The sequence below is a fragment of the Gossypium hirsutum genome, chromosome A11 (assembly GCF_007990345.1).
Source record: "Gossypium hirsutum isolate 1008001.06 chromosome A11, Gossypium_hirsutum_v2.1, whole genome shotgun sequence".
In the NCBI taxonomy this organism is placed as follows: Eukaryota; Viridiplantae; Streptophyta; class Magnoliopsida; order Malvales; family Malvaceae; genus Gossypium; species Gossypium hirsutum.
The window spans coordinates 31,472,755-31,494,391 of NC_053434.1; the positions used below are offsets into that span (position 1 = coordinate 31,472,755).

The 21,637-nt window shown below is 31.9% G+C and overlaps 2 protein-coding genes across 4 annotated transcripts; one reads left to right on the forward strand and one right to left on the reverse strand.

Annotated features, from left to right (window-relative positions):
• Positions 1 to 13,590: 13,590 nt before the first annotated feature.
• Positions 13,591 to 15,320, forward strand: LOC107897192 (cyclin-dependent kinase inhibitor 7). 2 transcript variants are annotated; one of them, XM_016822559.2, is made up of 4 exons: positions 13,591 to 14,114; positions 14,227 to 14,276; positions 14,515 to 14,694; positions 14,828 to 15,320. In XM_016822559.2, the coding sequence occupies exons 1-4, from the start codon at positions 13,779 to 13,781 to the stop codon at positions 14,895 to 14,897; spliced, it is 636 nt and encodes a 211-aa protein (XP_016678048.1). In that variant the 5' UTR covers positions 13,591 to 13,778; the 3' UTR covers positions 14,898 to 15,320. The 2 variants fall into 2 exon arrangements, with proteins under 2 accessions (XP_016678048.1, XP_016678041.1); XM_016822552.2 differs by having other exon boundaries at positions 13,604 to 14,114; positions 14,512 to 14,694.
• A 1,411-nt stretch (positions 15,321 to 16,731) lies between these two features.
• Positions 16,732 to 20,954, reverse strand: LOC107897177 (uncharacterized membrane protein At3g27390). Of its 2 annotated transcripts, none has more exons than XM_016822536.2 (10): positions 20,799 to 20,954; positions 20,464 to 20,578; positions 20,222 to 20,330; positions 19,898 to 20,093; positions 19,670 to 19,803; positions 19,294 to 19,582; positions 19,103 to 19,209; positions 18,839 to 19,001; positions 17,166 to 17,614; positions 16,732 to 16,975 (listed from the first exon to the last, which is right to left on the reverse strand). In XM_016822536.2, the coding sequence occupies exons 1-10, from the start codon at positions 20,865 to 20,867 to the stop codon at positions 16,828 to 16,830; spliced, it is 1,779 nt and encodes a 592-aa protein (XP_016678025.1). In that variant the 5' UTR covers positions 20,868 to 20,954; the 3' UTR covers positions 16,732 to 16,827. The 2 variants fall into 2 exon arrangements, with proteins under 2 accessions (XP_016678025.1, XP_016678033.1); XM_016822544.2 differs by having other exon boundaries at positions 20,464 to 20,559; positions 20,799 to 20,951.
• Positions 20,955 to 21,637: the final 683 nt, after the last annotated feature.

A 21,637-nucleotide genomic window follows, 5' to 3' on the forward strand; every position in this document is an offset into this window, starting at 1 on the left:
ATATATAACTAGCTTCCCCTTTAGAGGAATTTAACAAGTGTCACTTGAATTCATAATTTTTCCTTATTAGTGGCCTACAGATTCCAAGAAAAAACATAAATGAGGATCCTAAACGAATATTACTTTGATCGACCAATCCCATTTGACTTCCAACCAGATCATTGTACAAACCTAACAAACACAATACTCAGACAAACTAGGTGTACTATAAATATTTGGTGGTAGCTCATGCAATAATTACCTTTTTGCTTAATAGAATCTTCTCTTTAAATAATAAAATAATCTAAAATAAAATCTTCACTTACTCACATGGCGGTTACTATACGCCCACACATTTGTGCCAAAAGAAACATAAAGGAGGATTACACTTCACCAAATATATGATTTTACTACTACACATCTTAATCTCAAGTTCATTAGACTTGAGGTGTGACAAAAACACTTTCTACTTACACCAAAACAATTGCAAATATTCACATTCAACCTTATACCAACTTATATAACCTATTCAACCATTAGATACATCAATTCAATACCATGACATTCAAACTAAACCATTTGAAAAAAGCTAAACATTTATCTATCTTAAATCACTTGAAACATATCAAATTACATCCATTATGTCATTTTAATTGCTACATAGATAACTTAAACCATTTACCAAGACATACCATTTCATCTAAACCTAATCACTTCCAAAATCAAGCATTAGGTAAGTTTAAAGCTATGTTCAACATTTAAAGTTAACATATACAAAACATCTATGCACATACCACAAAATCAGACTTAAACAATCAAAAAGCTATTGTTGCAAATACGGGATGGTTTGATCTTTGGACAATTCATTTGACATGTTCAGCAAGGTGAAATCTACAAGGGAAGGGAAAACAATGAGGTAAGCATATTGAATGCTTAGTAAGTCCATATTAAATTTACTTAACTTACCTTGATATTTTAAGAAACTAAGAATTTAAAATACATTGGCATCCTTTGGCATACTTTATAGTAACATGTAGAAATTGTCCTATACAATCAATGGTTAGACAATTTACATATCAAGTACTTATTACACAATCATATACAACAATTCAACTTAGTAATGTATACCAACTACTTCATAATCAATTTGAAGGCATATGTAAACCAAGTCATAATTAACCATTTCAATAATTCCATTTCCATTAGGATACAATTTCACCCAGAAGAACCTTAGTAAATCAAACTTGGATACATGGGACTATAGTGCTCACACAACTTGATAGTTATCATGTAACACCCCGAACCCGAGACCGTCACCGGAGTCGAACACGAGGTGTTAACAGACTTTAAACCACTTATAAAAAAAATTTCCCAGACACTGCCAATCTGCGTACTAGTCGCTTTAAAAATCATATCTTGAGTTCAGAAACTCAGAATCCAGTTCCGTAAATTTTCCCTGAAACTAGACTCATATTCCCATCTACATATTTTTTTCTAGAATTTTTCGTTGGGCCAATTAGTACAGTTTATTAGTAAAAGTCTCCCCTGTTACAGGGATCGACTACACTGACCTTTGCGCATTACGACTTGGATATCTCCCTGTACAGGGCTTCAATACTGATACCGTTTGTTTCTATAGAAACTAGACTCATAGAGGAATCTATACATATATGGAATGACTCCTAATTGTCTCTGGTTAATTTATAATGAATTTCCAAAGTCGGAACAGGAAATCCAGAAACCGTTCTGGCCCTGTCTCACGAGAACCTGAATATCTCTTAACATACTGTCCATATGATTGTTTCGTTACTTTCCTATGAAAATAGATTCATCAAGGTTCGTTTACATGATTTATTCACTATTTATTTCCATTCCTACTATTTTTAGTGATTTTCCAAATCTACATCACTGCTGCTGTCAGCATCTGCCTTTAAGGTAGACTTTACCTATTTCATAGTTTCCATGATTCAACTAGCCCTTTTAGCATAAATAGCACAAATTATGATAGTGATTAACCATTCCCATGGCCAATCCTTGTTAAGCATATCCACACCTCTCAATAACCATATCCATACCAAATGATGATAACATTATGCTCAAACATATATAAGCCATTTTCGCATGGCTATCCAAAATTATACAAGTCCAAAGGGTCCATGACCCACAACAAAAAGGGTAGTCCTATACATGCCATTTCGAAGTTCAACCAAAATTGTACCAAAAGGGGGACTTTGATAGTGTGGGTGACTTCGACTTCAAAATCCCGAGTCCGATAGCTGGAGAACCAAAATCTATAAAACAGAGAATCAAGGAGACGAGTAAGCAATTTATGCTTAGTAAGTTTTGAGCAAGGGATTCCAGCACAACAAAAGTATAGCATTCATGTAGCTAAACGGATAATTTCATGTGCACAATTTTTCAATATCATACTTACTTCACATTACCAACCCTTTTATTCATACACAAAGATCAACTTAGCCAAAGGCCGGTAGCTCATTTATCAACTGAGCGAATACTTATTTGTAAGGGCTCAACTAATTCAAAGCACATACGAAACATACCTCAATGTTGGGATGTTTCAAGCGTATTAACTGAAATTTTTACAGCAAGATCATTCATTCCCAAATCACGTACCTTCGGAATTTAACCGGATATAGCTACTCGTTCAAATGCCTTCGGGACATAGCCCGGTTATAGTAACTCGCACAAATGCCTTCGGGACTTAACCCGGATTTAGTAACTCGTACAAATGCCTTCGGGCTTAGCCCGGAATTAGTATCTCGCACAAATGCCTTCGGATCTTAGTCCGGATATGGTCACTTAGCACAAAGCCTTCGGGACTTAGCCCGGACATCATTCAAATAACCATGCACATTTAACAATAAATCATGGCACATTCGTGTTTCGTTTTCGTTAGCAAAACTCAAACACAAGACACTTATCATTCTTGCAATTTCGGCTCAATAGCCACACAAAGAGCATGATTTTAATTTGCTTAAAACATGATCTAATCAAATCATAATTTAAGCTCTTTTACTCAAGAACTTACCTCGGGTGTTGTCGAACGATTCCGATAGCTATTCGACCACTTTTTCCTTCCCTTTATCGGATTTAGTTCCCCTTTGCTCTTGAGCTTAATTAAACAAATAAATTGATTTAATCATTTGAGCATCGAAAAGAGGAACACAAGGCACTTAGCCCATATTTATACATTAGACATTAAAGTCACATATGTACGGAATCATGAATCAAACTCAACATTTTAGCTAATTTTCCCCCTTGGCCGAATTTTCTAAGCCAAGAAAAAAACATCAATATGCTTGCCTCTAACCGAATACATGCAACATCAATCTCCTTCCTATGGCCGAATATGCATGTCTATGTTGGGGCCGATTGCAACACTTAATACATTCTACAAGTATGGTCACTTGTATTGACTAAACACCATTTTGTTTCAAATTCAAAACTTGGCTAATACACACATATATACACTAGTAAAGCATCCTCTCCCTTTCCATCAATTTAACACATGCATTACTCATTAATATACAAAAATTATATTCGGCCTTAGCACACAACTTGCTAGCCGATTCTTCTCCATCTAGCAACCAATGCACATATGTGCTCACTCAAAAATGCTAAAAAGAAGATTCAAGAATCATCAATCCACCATCACATGCATCATTAACAAGCTTCATATTTAGCATGCAATGGCATTAACACAAAATCCACCTAGGCCAAATATCATCCCCATGACATAGCAAAGATTTGAACCATGGGCTAATTAGAACTCAAGCTAGCAACTAAAAACATGCATGAATCTCATGGCACAGCCTCAAACATACCTTGATCTAGATACAAGTATGGCCAAACCTCCTCCTAATCCTCTTCCAAACCAAACATGAAGCAAGAACTCCTTCCTCGTTCCTTAGAATTTTCGGCCAAAAGAAGATGAAAAAGGATGAACAAAATTTTTCTTTTCTTTTCTTTTACTCAAGGCAATGGGGGGAGGGAAACAACCACACACTTTTTTTTTTGTTTTCATCATATTCCCTTTCATTATTTTATGCCCATGCTCCTTATTTTATCATACTTCCCATGAAACACTAACTCAACATGTTTATGACATGTTCTTGCCCATCACACTTGGTCTACCATGCTTGTCATGGCCGGCCACTACTAATTAGGGGGGAATTTGACATGCAAGTCCCCCCTTTTTATTTCATGCACTAATAGGTCCTTATGCTTTGACCTATCACATTTCAAAATTTTCTCACATAAGTCCTATTTACTAAATTCACCTACAATTAAACAAAATTCAAACACGAAATTTTCACACATGCACATGTACATATAATGAGCATCAATTATGATGGTTAATTATTTTTATGACTCGGTTTAGCGGTCCCGAAACCACTTCCCGACTAGGGTCAATTTTGGGCTGTCACATATCAGGGTTGCTTACATGAGCTGACATTTATGAAATTGCTCATACAAACTGACATCGTATCGAGGTTACCAGTCCAGATTAAACCAATGATGCATATAAGCTAAGAATCTAAAATAAATATTGGATCTCAAATAACCATGGTTTCTATATTTGATCATGATGACATGCCATGCGTATACTAATCATTTTCTAAGTTCACATGGGCATTATTACTATATCATGTCATTTTAATCCTGTAACAACATATACATGTCATACCAATCATATAGACATTCTATTTCCAATTTGGCACATTTTACTTATTCATAAATACCATATTTTTCATACTTTGCAATTTAGTCAAATTGATGCCAAAATCACCAAATTCACATTTACATAAACTAATAAGCAAAATAATTACAATTAAATTATAACATGAAATAAACAGTAAGTTCTATATGAACCTACCTGGCAAAACAACAAATGAACAAGTCTTTAAGGACTAATTAACAATTATGCCTTTTCCTTGATTATCTTCAATTTGATTCAATTCCCGATCTATTCAATAATTCGATTCAATTTATGAATACCAATAATTTAATAACATTCCCTAATATGCATATACCAATTCAATTTCATTTTTCGAATGTCCCTAAAGTTTTTCATTTTATCCAATTTAGTCACTAAAACCGAAATTGCCATAACTTTCAATTTTGAGATTCGGTTTCAAAATCGATCTCAATCACATCCTTCTAAAAATATATACTATCTATAATTACAAAATTTTTACATCAAATGTTCAATTTATGCACTTCAGTCATTTTTTACAAAACTAAAATTCACAATTTACAAATTAGTCTTTTTTTACATCTAAACTTAAAATCAAACAATTTAACACTGATTTAATCAAGAAATCATCAATTCCAGCTTTCAAAAACTTTAACAGATTTACAAATTGGTACATGGGCTAGTTAAATCGAGTTCCCATGACCTCAAAAACATAAAAAATTACAAGAAAAAGACTAAATTGATCTTACCAATTAAAGGCCAAATGGTTTGAAGTTATAACAATGGCTTTTAGGTTTTATTTTGTGTCCATTCGGTGTATGAGAAGGAAAATAAAATATGATAACTTTTTGTTTTATTATTTATACCTAAATTAATTTATTTAATCAATATTTATTTAATTTAAACTTTAATTAATTAAGGTCTAATTATAATTTAACAAAAGTCAGTGAGTTTTAAAGTCATTCATCATCATTTGGCTATTTACAAATGGGTTAATTTCTCATTTGGTCCTTTAATCAATTAAAAAAAATCTATAGCGATAAACCTTTACAATTTAGTCCATGTATATCAATTCGACAAAATTAAGGGGCCAAACTTTAATAAATTTTAATACTAACCTCGTAAATATTAATATTAATATTTACAAACTTAAGCTATAGAAATGGGATTTCAAAACTATTTTTTGACACCATTGAAAATCGTCTATTACAATTATCCCTCTAAAGAAAATTCGTCCTTGAAATTTACTTGAGCAAGATTAGGGTACTGTGATTTCATGGTTTCCTCCGGCTCCCACGTAGCCTTTTTTGTGATTGAGGATAATGTATGCTCTATAATGTGGACAGAGTACATAGGATTAAGTTTTTATGTTTTCTTTGTTATTTATTTTACGATACATACCCAAAAATTTATTTTTTGTTTGAATTGCATGGTGCTTGTATTATGTTAATACTGTGAATAATTGGTTGAGGATAATGAAAAATGTGTTTATTTTTGTCAAGCATGCAATTTTTTATTCATATGAGATAATTTGTTTAGTTTCAAGGTATATTAATTAGCTTACTTAATTAAATTGCATAATAAACTGGAGAAACATGTTTAGAAATGTTTGATTGTGTGCCATACGATAAATAAGCCTTATAGATATTTGTAGATGCATGATGGTTGAATTGATTATTATTATTGGTTTAATTAAAAGCATGAAAGAAATTGTGTGTTGTGGAATGCTTAGGAATGACCTAAGGCATTGTTTGAATAAACAATAATTAAATGACCATACCTTTATGCTATGCATCCCTAGTTCCCATATTTGAGTCTTTCTGTAATATTGAAATCTTGAGCCAAGATTTGAATTTAAAGGATGAACATTTCCATATCTTTAGTTCCTTATTTCATTATGAAATAGACATCAGGTCATAGATATTGAGTGTTTAAGTAGAGACATCTCAAGGGTTTCAAAATAAAATTGAGTAGAAAAAGTAAGTAACGTTACAATATAGTAAGTATAGGACTCTTACAAGATTATACTTAAAATGAAAAATTAGTTGAGTGAAAAAAAGTATTATGAGGGTTAAAAGCAAAGCAAGGAGATAAGAGCATGGAACAGATTAAAAGTAGTATGAGTGAAAAATAGGGAAATAATTAGAATGCGATCAAATAAAAATCACATATATGATTAGAACATTTTTCATTCATATTGCACTAAAACTTGCTAAGCTATTATATTCATGAATATTGTGTTGTGTCTTCATATGTTATACTTGGAGAGACGAGGAAGGTGAAAGAAGGAGAAATAAGGAGGTGAGCCTGAAATCTAAAATTTGGGGAGAAAGGGAACAATGTTATGTGCATTAGAACGTTACAAGCCTAAAAGACCTATGTGACTTACGTATTTTCTATGCAAAGTTTTTTGGAATTACTAATAATTAAATTTAGTGATTGTTCGTTTATTTTCATGCTTGTATCTACTATATATATATAGCTTAGATTGATGGTAATATGATTGAATATTTGGTCATTTGGATTACTTCCAAGATTGTTAGTTCTTTAGCTTTATAAACTTTCAAGTTATCAATTTATCAAAATTAAGTTGCATGTGAGATAGAACTGACACAACTTTAATATTTGTTAACCATGTTTCCTAATAGTAAAATAATCTAAGGGATGTCTTTATTACATGTTGTGTGCTTATTTTCTTGAGGATAAGCAAAGACTTAAGTGTGGGGAAATTTGATCTACCATGATTTAGTGTGACAAATTAAACCATTTTCATTACTTAAGAAGCTTTTATTCAAGTAATTTTATATTTTTTATGTTTATTTCAAGAATTATTTAGTTTTAATTTAGATTGAATAGAGTTGAGCTTTTAGTGTTATATTATGATCTTTTAGGCCGATATAGGCCTAAAGAAGAACTAACAAGTTGATTGAGTGTGTAACGCAACATTTTAGGCTGATGAGTCAGTGGATTGCCCTGTATATCATAACATTCAAAAGAGATGTCACAACAACGAACTTCGAACTTAGAGGGGAAACATACTGCCACCAATGCCGCGTCAACCACCATTTAATGTCACGACATCCAACTTTAAACAAAGAAGGGGAGCATTCGACGTGCAATGTAGCGACACCAGCTATAGCTTGTCACGACACTTGTTCAACGAGGCCTAAAAATAATGCGAGTGTGTTTTTGTCTGTACAATCATATTTAACTTATTAATCAGCCTATAATTGACCTAATTAGGTTATACTACACAACTACTATATATATCAGCTCAAAACAATAGATTAGGGGACTTTTTACAAACTTTTTTTACACAAATTTTAGTTTAGCTTTTAGTAAATTAGGGTTTTTTCTTTTATTTTTTCTTTACTTGGAAGATTTCTATTCCGAAGTTGAGACGTTTACGAATAAAGAATGTTTCGGATTCATGCTGTTGAATTGATTCATCAATAAACATTCTATTCCTTATTGTTTTATTTATCTCTTTCATTAATTTTGTTAATTGAATGTTTGTGTAAATATTAGAATAAACTTGCGCTTTTATATATATCTCGCATGAATAGATTGATTAACTGATTAATTAATTAATCAAATAATTACCTAAAATTGTGTATTTATCCAGGTTTTCTAAAGAACTTAATATATTAAGAGACCCTAGTAGAACATTTAGATAAGTGAGACTGAAAGGGTATCTTGTTGGGTAAGTCTTTAGTAGACTTCTGTTAAGCGGTGAGATCGAAATGGTATTCGTATGCCTAGGTGAGACCGAAAGACTATCTTAGGTAGTAACTCTTAGCGAAGATGAGACCGAAAGAGTATTCCTAATTAAGAGTGGTAAACAACTCAGTTAAAGGTAGTTATCGGTGTAATTAGTGATTCAATCGATTTTAGGCTAAATAGCTCTTATCGTTGAAACTAGGAATATGAAGTTTCGATAGTTTAACCTAGGTTTAGTTTAATCTAATTAGTTTTATTAATATCTTAATTTGGAATCTGCACTACTAATTGTGACTCGACTAGATTAATAATTAATTTCATGTAATTAATTTAGTAATAATTCTCTCCAATCTAGCAATGTTGGATCTAATGCCCTAAGTGTATTATATTTATTAGTAAACTTGTAAATTTTTTTCGAACACATTAGTTAAGAGAACAAATTAATTGATTACATCAATATAATTTGTATGATTATCCTCATATAGTTTTTGCATGCAAAGCAAAGTAGAAGCAAATGTTGCTTATTGGTTGTAACACCCATTACCTGAGTCCGAGACAGGAGCTGGGCACGAGGTATTACCTGACTTAAACGCATGCATTCAATCTTTTCTGAAATGTAAAAACTAGGTCAAATTAAAACTTTCCTTTCATAGTTTGTTGATTCCTAAAATGGGCCTACAAGGCCCAAATCATACTTTGGAAACGGTCTAGGATTAATTCGATCGCTTATGAAAACTTTGGAAAATGTCACTTAGAACAGGGCACACGCCCGTGTAGAAGGGCAACACGCCCGTGTAGCCCTATTGACCTGGCCGTGCCGAAGGCCTGTGTGGTTCACATGGCCTAAGCATAAGGGGACACGCCCGTGTAAATTAAATTCTAAATTCGAACCTACAAGGGTTTTCACACAGCCTGACACACGCCCGTGTCAATGACCTGTGTTCCTTACACAGCCATGACACGCCCGTGTCTTAGCTCGTGTTTAAAAACCTTGACATTCTATTTCTGACGTCAACAAAAAATTAGGGGCACACGACCAAGGCACACGCCTGTGGCTAGAGACCGTATCCTCCACACGGTCGTGCCTCTGCCCGTGTGTTTACTACCATGCATACTGACTTTCAAATTCGAGGTGCAGGGGACACACGGTCGAACAACATGCCCATGGGGCTGACCGTGCGTCACACACGGTCTAGACACACGCCCGTGTGTCTACCTGTACGATATAAGGCTATCTACCAAGCCTTTGCCACCCTGAAACAAAATATAATACCAACCATCATACCAAAGTCTAGCATGACATGATTTCTCAATCGAGCAACCATGACTAAGATCTCTACACATTTCACATATGTTTAAGCAACCAATTCATGCATTTTGCTATCCAACATTTAAATTCACTTGATCAACCATATCAACAATTTCTCATTCATGAAAGACCTTTTTTTTTATTCATAAAACAACTTTCAATATTGGCCATTTTCATGGCCTTTTACAAAATGAGTCAAATACTAAAGTAAGCCAACACATTTGGCACCAAAACACTGTAACACTAAAACAAAATTAAAAGATCCTATACATGCCATAATCAAAATAAAAGAACTAACTATACCAAGTGTTTCAAATGATAGTGTGACTGACTTCTTCGATGTAGGCAATGATTCATGAGCTACTTTGGCGGCACTATAAGAAAATGGAAAGGAAAAGGGGTAAGCATAAAACTTAGTAAGTTGCATGAAAATAAACATCAACTATTTATCATACAACAATATGCTCATAACATTTCATAGCTTGTCCATGAATACAATAAATAGACATAAGTACAACTTACTCATCACCATCCAATGCAATTCATATAGCATATATTGAGCCTACATCTCATACATTTCAAGTAGGTACCTGTACCACTCACAACATAGTCATAACTTCTCTCATTTCGATATATTGAAGAATCTTCCGTTGAACTATTTGGAATATTACATGAGTACCCAAACGTGGGATAAGATGTCAACGCCATGTCCTAGACATGGTCTTATACTGGCTAGTACATTAAAGTCGATACAGTGTCCCAGACAGGTCTTACACTGACTTTCATATATCGAGACCAATGCCATGTCCCAGACCAGGTCTTAAACTGGCTCTCATTTATCGATGTTGATGCCATGTCCCAAATAGGTCTTACACTGACACACAACAAGATGACGCCATGTCCCAAACAGGTTTTACACTAGCTTGTATATCCCGAGGCCAATGCATGTCCCAGACATGTCTTACACTAGCTCTAGTCTCAATGCTGATGCATGTCCCAGACATGTCTTACATTAGCTTTCATAATGTGTCCGATTCATGTCCTAGACATGTCTTACACTGACTCACATACCACCCAATGTCATGGTACAAATATCCAAGTCTATTCCAAATGTTCAACCGAAGGTCTTTACTATATTAATTTCTCTACATGCATTCTCATAATCACAATCAAACAATTTATGCAATGTCAATTCAATCATACATTATAGCAAAATAGTTGCTATATGTAATAAATTTAAAAATGATATAATAATAAATGATTTTAGTTGAAACATAACATTAGAAGATTAAATATCACAATATTTTAGGTTCAAACCCCATTATGCACAAGTATTTTTATAGATTTTATATGAAAAAGTAAATTCATTAATGAGTTGGTGACCCAATTGAAGGTCATACCAACTCAGTATAACGCTTAAATATAGTAATAGATATGTTTATTGCTTATTAAAAGAGTTTCTTTTGGTGAATTCATGACCGAGTTGGGGACCCAGGTAAGGGTTGCTCCAACTCAGTAGAGCACTTAAATATAGTAATAGGTAATAAAACATATTCTTTTAAATGTAATTAAAAAAAATAATAAAAAATTATCGATTGAGTCTTAGCTCAATTGGCATGGGTCTTATTGCCAATACAGGAGAATGTGAGTTTGGTGTGCTGAAGCGCATTATTAGTCTATTAATGAGTTAAGGAGGAGCTATGGGTAATTTTAGGAATTGGGTCAAAAGAGTAGATATGATCAGAACTTATAATGACATTGTTAAAAAAGTTAAAAATTAAATTAATATAATAATACATGGAAAATAAATTTTAAATACCTTTTATGTAATTAATATACATTATTTGTAAAATTAATTATTTAAAAAATATTTCAAAAAATCAAATATAATAATAAATAATTTAATATAATGATAAGTGAAATGTTTAAATAATTTAACATAATGATATATAAAACATTAATTAATCTAATTTTTTTAACATTAATCTTATTATAGGTTCTTATTATATCTGCTTTTTTTTTATACAATGTCTAAAACTACTCGTAGCCTCTCCTCAACCTTTAAATAGGAGGATAATGCACTTCAATACACTCGAGCTCACGTCCTTCTGCATTAGGAACAATTCGATGCTAATCGAGGTAAGACTCAATCAGCTAATTTTTTTTTTATAAATAAGGGTATTTTAATAATGTCCACTTTTAAACGCAAAAATATAAAAACCAAAAGCATCTAAATCTCAATTTTTGTCTTTGGATGGAAAAATATTTTTTTACTTCTCATATCCATGCAATTATAAATGAACTTACTGAATATGGTAAAGAAAATAATTAATTTTTTTAGTGAAAATAATTTTATTCTATTCAATCAAGTTGGAGATCGGTTCACTACAGTACTAACTTGATTAAAGTTTTTTTTTTGGTGAATTACAATAACAAGGTAAAGTCCGAACAACAAATGCGACTATCGCGACTTGAACTCAGATTACACCTGGGGTGGTGAACATCCTTGACCATTAGACCATCACAGATATAAATATATAAATTAAATTTGTGTTTTAAAAATATTGATATATAAAATAATTGAGTAATTTTTAAGAAATAAAAAAGAGCTAGATTTTTTTATTGATAATAAGATAACTTAGTTAAGGGTTACTTTTTTTAAAATGAAAAGTTATCTAAATAATAGTGATTATTTAGTTAATCATTAAAATTTAAAGAGGGTGATTATTTATGCTATTTATATTATATATTATGTGATTAATTAATTAAGTTAGTGTCATCTATAAATTGAATCCTAATTTAATTAAAAAATTAGTTAATATTTAATTATTTTACAAAATAATAAAATAATAAAATATTATCTTTTTTATCTTTTTATATAACATCTAGAAAATTATACACATAACCAAATTTAATAAACTTTACCATCTTAGTTAAAGTGTTATTTATTTATTTTATGTAATTCTTTTATATAATTGTTAATTACTTTTTTACCTAGAGTTCCATAATTTAGTTTTAAATAATGGTGATAATTTATTTAAGGGTTGAAATTTAAAGTGGGGTGATTAATTTAGAGAAGTGGATAACTTTTATAAACGAATAATTTATTATAAAATATTTAAAATATACAATTAATTAATGTTTTAAGAATCAAATAGATGATTAAACTTATCAAACTAATTTATTTTTTAGTTAAACTGCTTGTTCAACTATGTCAAAATAAAAACTTTCAAAAAAATTCTAAAAATTAATAAATAAACTGCAAACTAAAAATGTGAACATTCTTTTTATAAATTATAAAAATTAAATTAAATAATTAATCAGTTGAATTGATTTTTCAAATTCATTTTCGATTTGATGGTATTAGTTGAAATGATGGTACCATCCATTTCTAATTAAATTATTTTAATCCACCAAATGTAATTAATCTTAATCTTAAGATTTTATTGAATCTTTTAAAACTTCCATTAATTGAATGCTTGCTACTTTTTCTAATTTCATCCTTGAATTAATGTAATTGACTTGATAACACTCAACTGTATGGAAAATTTTATTCGTAAAAAGAAGTTTGTGGTAATGATAGAGATCAGGGTAAAAAAACCTATAATTTATTCGAAAAAAGTAGCACTTAAATCCCACTTAAATCCCACAAAACCCAAACGGACTACCCAAACATTACCGTCCTGTTATTGGAAGTCCTTACCACCCACGTGGGTGTTAATCTACGTGGCATTATCTAATTAGTTTGAATTCGGCGCATTCGCTTACATTTCCCAGATCCGCGTTACGGCGCCGTCAAACTACCCCGTTACCGATTCCCCGTCGCTGTTAAATGGACCACCGGTCACCCCCAACCATCCCCCTTTAAAATCGCAAAACAAATCCTCACCGTTCAAAGAATCCACCCATTCTCTCATCATCACCATCATCATTTCACCAGAAACTACCAAAAACCAGAAAACGAACGCTCACAACCAACAAATACCAATTATTTCTCTCGCGCTCTCTCTCTAAAAAGACAGATCAAGAAATTTTTTTATTTCCTTTTTAATTATGAGGAGAAAGTGTAGAAAAATTGGAGAAATCGCAGTTATGGAGCTCTCTGACATCGGACTTCGATCACGAGCCATGGCGGCGGCCACAGGAACAGTTCAGAAGAAACGCAGAAGATTAAATGGCGACGGAGATGCTGAATTCAAAGCAACGTCTTCAAGGGCCTCAACGACGTCGCATATTCAGTTACGAAGCCGGAGAATTTTGGTGGATCATCATCGGCTCAATGAAAATCGATGTTTGAGCCCTAACTTGGATCATGATGATGACGTGTCGTGCTGTTCAAGCAATATCGGATCAAGCGAGAAAAGGATTATCCAATTGCCAGATCTGGAGGTATTCTTTTCTCTTTAATTTTAAAACTTTATCTCAACGGATTGTTGGAATTTCGGTTATATTAGCTATAATTACTTGTATTAAATTCTGAGAATTTTGAAAAATTTTGCAGGATGAAAGCATGGAAGTTGAAACATCCACTCATTTAAACTTCAGAGAAAGGTCTGTATATTTATCCCTTACAATATAATAATAAAATGTACAAATTTATTAATTCCTTTTATTTTAATAGTACTATTTAAGTTACTGTAAGTCACGTCTCTTGAATTCGAATTTCAAAAGCAGCCGGTTGGTTAAAATTTTAAATTTTCTTTTCTCCGCTTGAATTTATCTATCCTTCATATACATTCTTCTCTCATATTATTTCGCTCTTCTCTGTCTCATCGGTGAACTTTAGCAGGAGAGAAACGACACCGTCGAGTGAGTTCCGAGCTGAACCAGAAGAACTGGATTCAACGTCGCGGCAATCAGAGGCGAACTCTTGCAGTAGATCAACGGCGGAGAAGATGCCAACCGAAGCTGAACTTGAAGAATTCTTTGCTGCTGCTGAGAAAAAAGTTAAAGAACAGTTCGCGGAAAAGTATTTTCATGCACATTTCTTAAAAACCTAAACTTTCTTTTCTGCTGTTACAACTTTCTTAGCAACCAAACGGCAATTTCAATTTTCAAACTGAAAAAGATTTTTTTTCCCCTTTTTTGTTTACTGTTTTCAGGTATAACTACGATATCGTCAAGGACGAACCGTTGAAAGGACGTTACCAGTGGGTTCGATTAAATCCATGAAAGAAAAAGGCCAAAATCAAGCCAGAAATAGGAAAAGAAAAAACAAGGAACACATTTTTAGAAGAAAACCAAAAGAGCAACCAGGCGATATCTCATAGGTACTACTGATTTAAAATTTTACAAAATTTTAGGGTTTCTATTTTATGTACAGAATGAGACAATGATTAATAACGGAGAAGAAAGAAGAAGAGATAAGCTCTTAATTGGTCTGTTATTATTTTAGACGGAGAGAGAACTGAGAAAGCTTCTTTCCACGAAAAGAAATTGAATTTCAGCTGGGGGAAGAACCTCAGAAAAAAAAAACAGTTATTAAACAACCAAATTCCCGTATATTCTTGCTAGTTTTAGGAAATTTTTAGCCCTAAAATTCGTTTCTGTTTCTCCTGAATCTGCTAATGTCTGCTACTTCTGCTTTCTAAGGTACGACCACCGCTTTTTTTTCGTCAGCTTGTAGTCATTTGTTTTTTTGCTTTAATCTAATTTAATTAAATAAAATTTACTAATATTAACAGAAAAGTCCTTTTAAAAAAAATCTAAAGTTATTTTTTTCCTTTTGATATTTATGAAATAGCTTCATATTTAAATATATTATGCTAATTTAAACATAAAAAATAATGTAAATACTGAATAAAAAGATTAGTGTCTTTTGATATATATAGATTTTACAACACTAATGTTTTCACTTTATAGTTGTTTAATCAATTATTAATTGGAGTGATAATGTAAATATTGATAATGTTGTGTGTCAAATTTATAAAAAAAATTATATATTAAAATTAAATGTTGGTTCAATTGAAATCACAAGATCAAGATAATGTAAATGTTGATGATTTGTGTTTAAATTCAAAATTTTATATAAAAATATAAAAAATAAAAAATATGTTCAAGATTACTATTTATTATTTTATAAAAATAATACGATTTTCTTTTGATAATTTTAAAACTAAATTAATAATCCTGTTAATGAGTATACCAATTTAATTTAATTTTTAAGGAAAAGTAAATAATAGTATATATATGTTAAGTGTAATAAAATTTTAGATATAATAAGTGTAATAATTAATGGTTACAATCAATAGTTAAGGGAGGGAAAGGAAATTTTGGTAGAAAATGGTTACTGTTTTTTAGAGCTACATAAATGGCCATTTATATGAAATTAGTGTGAAGATTAATATTTCTATAAAGAATAATTATTTTATACCTACTTTCAAAAAAGTTATTTTATTCATTATTAATTAAATTAAAAAAATAGGTTAGAATAACAATTGGAAAAGTAATTTAATTTATTTGTAGATAATAATAATAGTCAATCCATTTTATAAAAGGATAAAAGATAGGGAGGGAAGGAAATAGCGGCGATCAATTATGAGAAACATGGAAATGCGTGGGTTGTTTTGTTAGTTTCAGTTTCATCGATGGGGTTAAAAACTGAATGGAAAGTGAGTGATTTAATACGCGCTAACCATTCCTCTTGGATCTGGTGCCCTTTCCCCGACACTCTCTCCATTTCGCTGCTTTGTTGGGTCCCATCTCTGTTTAAATTTGTTGACTTTCCCAGATTCCCCCTCTTCCTCTATTTCTCATCATTCTTAATTTTTCAAATTTTAAGTACAGCAGAAATTACCCCCAAATTATTATTTTAAAGAACATTCTTTAATGTTTGTTTGTACACAATAATTTATTTTTAATTAATTATTTTCCTTTTTAAAAATAGCAAAATTTTTTTATAAATAATGTTACAAAAGCATCTTTTTAACACATCCATTACCAAAATCATATTTGTTTAATTAAAATTTAATGTGAGATCATTTCCAAAAGAAAAAAAAAATAAAGCTTGATGAGAAATGTCTTAACTAAGATTATCAAATGAAGAAAATTCAGTTTAAATTATACATATGCATTACTTGTAAAGCTATATATATATATGGTTTTAAACTTGTTCATAGCTTGAGGTTGATTTCATAGAACAACATCTAGTAATGTCTTGTTTGTCTGAAGTAATCAACTCCTTCACTACTTGACGGAATTTTCTTCTATAAGTTGGTAATTTTGATATACTTCTCGCTATTCCAATCATTCTGTCATTTCACAATCATAAGTAAACTTTTATTACAAAAAAACTAATTAAGTATAAATTAATGGCAAGTCAATATTACGATTCGAAAAATTTTTCAGATTCCTTATTTAAACCTAATTTTTTTTTATACTTGAATAATGAATTTTCTTATTTAAAACCAAACTCTTGATTAAGTGTAATAAGAGTCAAACCTTCTACTTATGCCTTCAATTTGGGCAGCTCTGAGAGAATCTCGAGGAACTATACTACCATTGTCCCAAGCATCCATACGTTCTAAGTTGGTGCCAAAAAGAACCAACTTCTCCAACAGCTTAACTTCACCATCTCCCAGTTTTATAACCCTGATTTGTTCTTTCAGCACCATTATTGGGTTAAAGAACCAATCCAGCAGCTTGTCTTTTGGTCGATTCAGACTGTTTATTTCGACATTATCAAGCATTAACAAACCATTAGACCCGGATCTGATAGAAACCAGGAGAGTCTGCAAGAAACTATAACATGGTAGGCCAACACCGATAATTGCTCCTTCATTACTACCCTTTGCTTTCAACCATTCACAGAGATCTAATGAGGTTATTACTTTAGCTTCCAATAGTTCCTTGCCCCTTATTTCACATGATTTCATCACATTCGTCCATACCTGTCACATATCAATTATATAATTAGAGATAAATGACAAGGACTGATTACCGGTAATCATTAAAAATCAATTTTTTCCCTTATTAACTCTTTAGCAACATTATCCGTATTTGGAAGCAAGTGAAATTAGTTAATACTACATGTAAAACTATACACGCATGCTAATTTTTATCAACTTATATATTTTCTTGAATTTTGAATTTTTTAAAATATTTTTATAATTTTAAAATTATTTATTAAAATGAAATATAAGATAAATGGTGCTATGTCAGCATGAAATTCATGTGGGCCTAAATATGCTCATGGGCTGGATCAAGTCTCAATAGAATTTTAGGCTCAAGCTATGCCAGACTCAAAAAATAAACCTAAAATTTTGCTCAAGCTCGACCTAGATAAAAATGTTAAAAACTCGAGCCTGACCTGTCCGTATTAATTTTTATATTATTATTTATATATATTTTAAAAACTATAATACATAAAATACATTAAAAATATTAAAATAAATGTTTCCCAACAAATTAAAAATAAATTTAAATAATTATTTATACTTAAATAACACTAAGATAGGTGCAACTTAGTAAGCAAATACGTTTAAAGTAGTAGCAAAATTAACAATAAAACAAGAGTTATACAATATCTAAATAATAACAAAATAATAGTAATATAATAACGAAACTACACCAAAATAGTGGCAAAACAACACCAAAAACAGCAACAAAAAGTAGAAGTTTTTTTTTTTGCAAATTCGGGTTGAGCCCAAGTGAAAAAATTTTACTCGAGGCCTATTTTTTTATCCAACCCATTTTTCAAACCTATATTTTTGTCTAAATCCTCCTACTTTTTAGGGGAGCTTTTGGGTAGACTGAGTAACCCGATTTATAATCAGGTTTAATGCTGCCACACGGGTTTTCAAATCAACATTTTTAAAAGATTAATATTTTAGTCAACATTTCTATTAAAGAAAAAATAAAAGAGATTTGATCCTTTTTGAGATGTTAATGTTGAAATAAAATATAATCGTTAAAGGGTTAACCATATAGACAGGCTGGCTTTTTATTTTAGTCAAATCAAACAGCTGCTGAAAGTTGAAACCGAACCTTTTTAGCTGCACAACCAAACTGGTTACATGTCTCATTAAGCAAGTTGCATGAATTAAGGATATTATCCATCCAGATGCAGAATTAAACAAAACAAAACAACAAAAGAATGATTAAGAGAAACCAACCTGAACCATTTTCACTTCCTTTATTGCCTCTCTAACTGATACTGAACGAGCTAAGGTTGGCATAAGCATTGCAGGTGGTTCACCAGTTGTGGAACTGAATCTCCCACCAAGTCCTCCTACTGAATACTCGATTTCAGACCCATTTTTCTTTCGATATGAAGGCCTGGCTGTGAATATAATTACTCAGATTTCAAACTATAAATGGAAAAACATACACTGACATGCCTGACAAATGTTGAAAAAGATTAGATAAGGGTAAATTACTTTGGAAAGATTGTTCCTTCTCTGAGATAAAGCCAATCATTTGTGTACTCATCAAATTCAGCTATCATTGCAATCACATATGCAACCCCTCTCTTGAATGATCTTTCCTGCAAAATGCAAGCAACCCCCAAATAGTTCCTTTAAATCTGCTAAAATGTCGAGCAAGAGACGTTTTCGAAGCATTAACCGACCTGGTATACGATGACCGATCCATACAATCCGATGAAGATGCTGGAGAAAATAGCCATTATTATGCTCCCTATCACAACGATTGGCCACAAGAGGATTGTCAAACCAGCAACGGGGATGCATGCTGTTTCAAGGAATGGACCTTCTCTGCTAATTAGATCATGCGTCAGTCGAAACCATCCCCTAAATAACATGTATGGACTCTTAACTATGGCGATTATAGTGTAAATGGGAATATGCACAATTAGTCCCAACAATCCAACAACGATGAGTCCTGGCACATGAATCAACCTGCATAGCACAGCTATGGTCGTTAACCGCGATAAACACGACTCGACTGCAATTTAAATCCGTTCTTATCAGTATAAGAAACATTACCGCAGAGTTCGGACCTCATTCGAGACAGGGGATTCACGTAGTTCCTTCAAGTAGAGTGGATATGAATGGAAACATAAATCTGAAAAATCTCTGACCACAGTGCAACTTCCTTTGATAGTGTCCCATGTTCCATCCTGATAGGTAAAAAGCATTAACCAGAATCAAACACTGTGCTATGAGAACAGAAAAACAGAAAATTTCAGACAAGAAAAGAGAGCTAAAAATTACCACGACACAATGAAAGAATCTGTCGGACTCGTCGTCAAGTCTGAAGGCTTCAAAAGATGAAACCCAGGGAGTGAAGAAACCATAACAAACACTAACAATAACAGTTCCAGCTATGCTTAAACCCAACCATATACCAAATAAAGCAGGCAAAGCAATTAATAGAGCTACTTTAAGAGGTGCATCAAATCTATTAGTCCTGCAAAAATTACAAATCTTTTGTTATAAAAAGTCGAGAAACTCAAAATTCAATACCCAGAGTTTCCAACAGTTCAAATCTATGGATAGAAAGATAGAAAAGTTGTTGGTTTGGTTTGGATGGTTTACTTTACAACTGTGTATACAGTCCAGGCAATATGTGCTGGTAACAATCCCAAGATGACCCCCAAATTTCCTATTATCAGTATCAAAGCTGCAATAGGTCCAACAAGTAAACCTGGAAAAACATATCCCTATTATGGTCCATAGAAACACAAAAAAAATTTTTCGCCATAGAAACACAAAAATAATTTTTCGCCAAGAACATAAAGAGAAGGTAAAAGAAAACACAAAGAAAGAAGAGAAAGAACCTTTAAGAGCGCCGAGAAAGAGAGCAGAACAAAAAGCAAACACCACATAAACAATCCTTAGCCAACCTGATTGATTACTGTTCCCCGCATCCATCCCTGAATACCATGAGATTTTCTAGACAAAAACATAAGGTGAAGCAAAGAAACAAAAGAAAATAGAGAGGCACAAAGGGCGTGCGCTGCAAGAAGGGTTGACAAAATAATAAGGAATTGAAACGGGACAGGAGGACACGAAATAACTAAAAGGAATATGATAATCAATCGCCAGATGATAGGGCCGTGAAGAAATGTTCAAAGTTCAAAGTTTCAAAAAAAAAAAAAGAAGAAAGTCTTACTATGATGGAGAGAACCCACTCCTTTCTGTTTACTTTTAAGACTTGGGTGGTCGTGTAATTCGAAAACATCCAGAAGATTTTGACAAACTATGCCATGTTTTAGTAATGATTTGAATCTTCTAATCCCAAGTATCTTATTTAAAGCTGCAGCTTTTTAAAATATTTTTGCTGTTTATGTTTAGATATAACTGTGATGCAAGGATAATAAAACAAAAAATAACTCTAATTAGTTGGCTTTTTTTTTTTTTACTTTCAAATGTCAAATCTTTTAAGTTAGTGTGGTAAACACATTAATTTGATACTAAATTTTAATTAATCAAAATAATTTCATGAAATTCAGAATTATAGCAGATATTTTTAAGGAGAGAGTGGGGCGCAAAAGGCTGCCAAGCTTTTTGGGTTTTTCCGACTCCGTGGTCAACAAAATACATACATCATTTTTATATCGATACTATAAACAATTAGTATTAATCTCCATTTGACAAGTCATTATCTCTGGCTTTATATCCGGCGGCCAATACTATTAATTATGTATTGGCATGATGTTAACGTGATGTTTGTAACTATCTCATCTGCTCAAAATATTCATATCTTTCAATACACATTATACATCATGACTTCGAGTACGGACATTTGGGTCAGTAACATTGGACAAATTTTACACTGATCATGACTAATAATACTACTTATATATATATATAAAGCTCCTTCATTGTTTAGTTTTATATATTAGCACAACGACGTGCATTTTAATTCATTATCAAACTAATATATTTTATTATCTTCCTAAATAAAATTAATTATATGGGTTGAATTCTTTTTTATTTGACTTATATAAC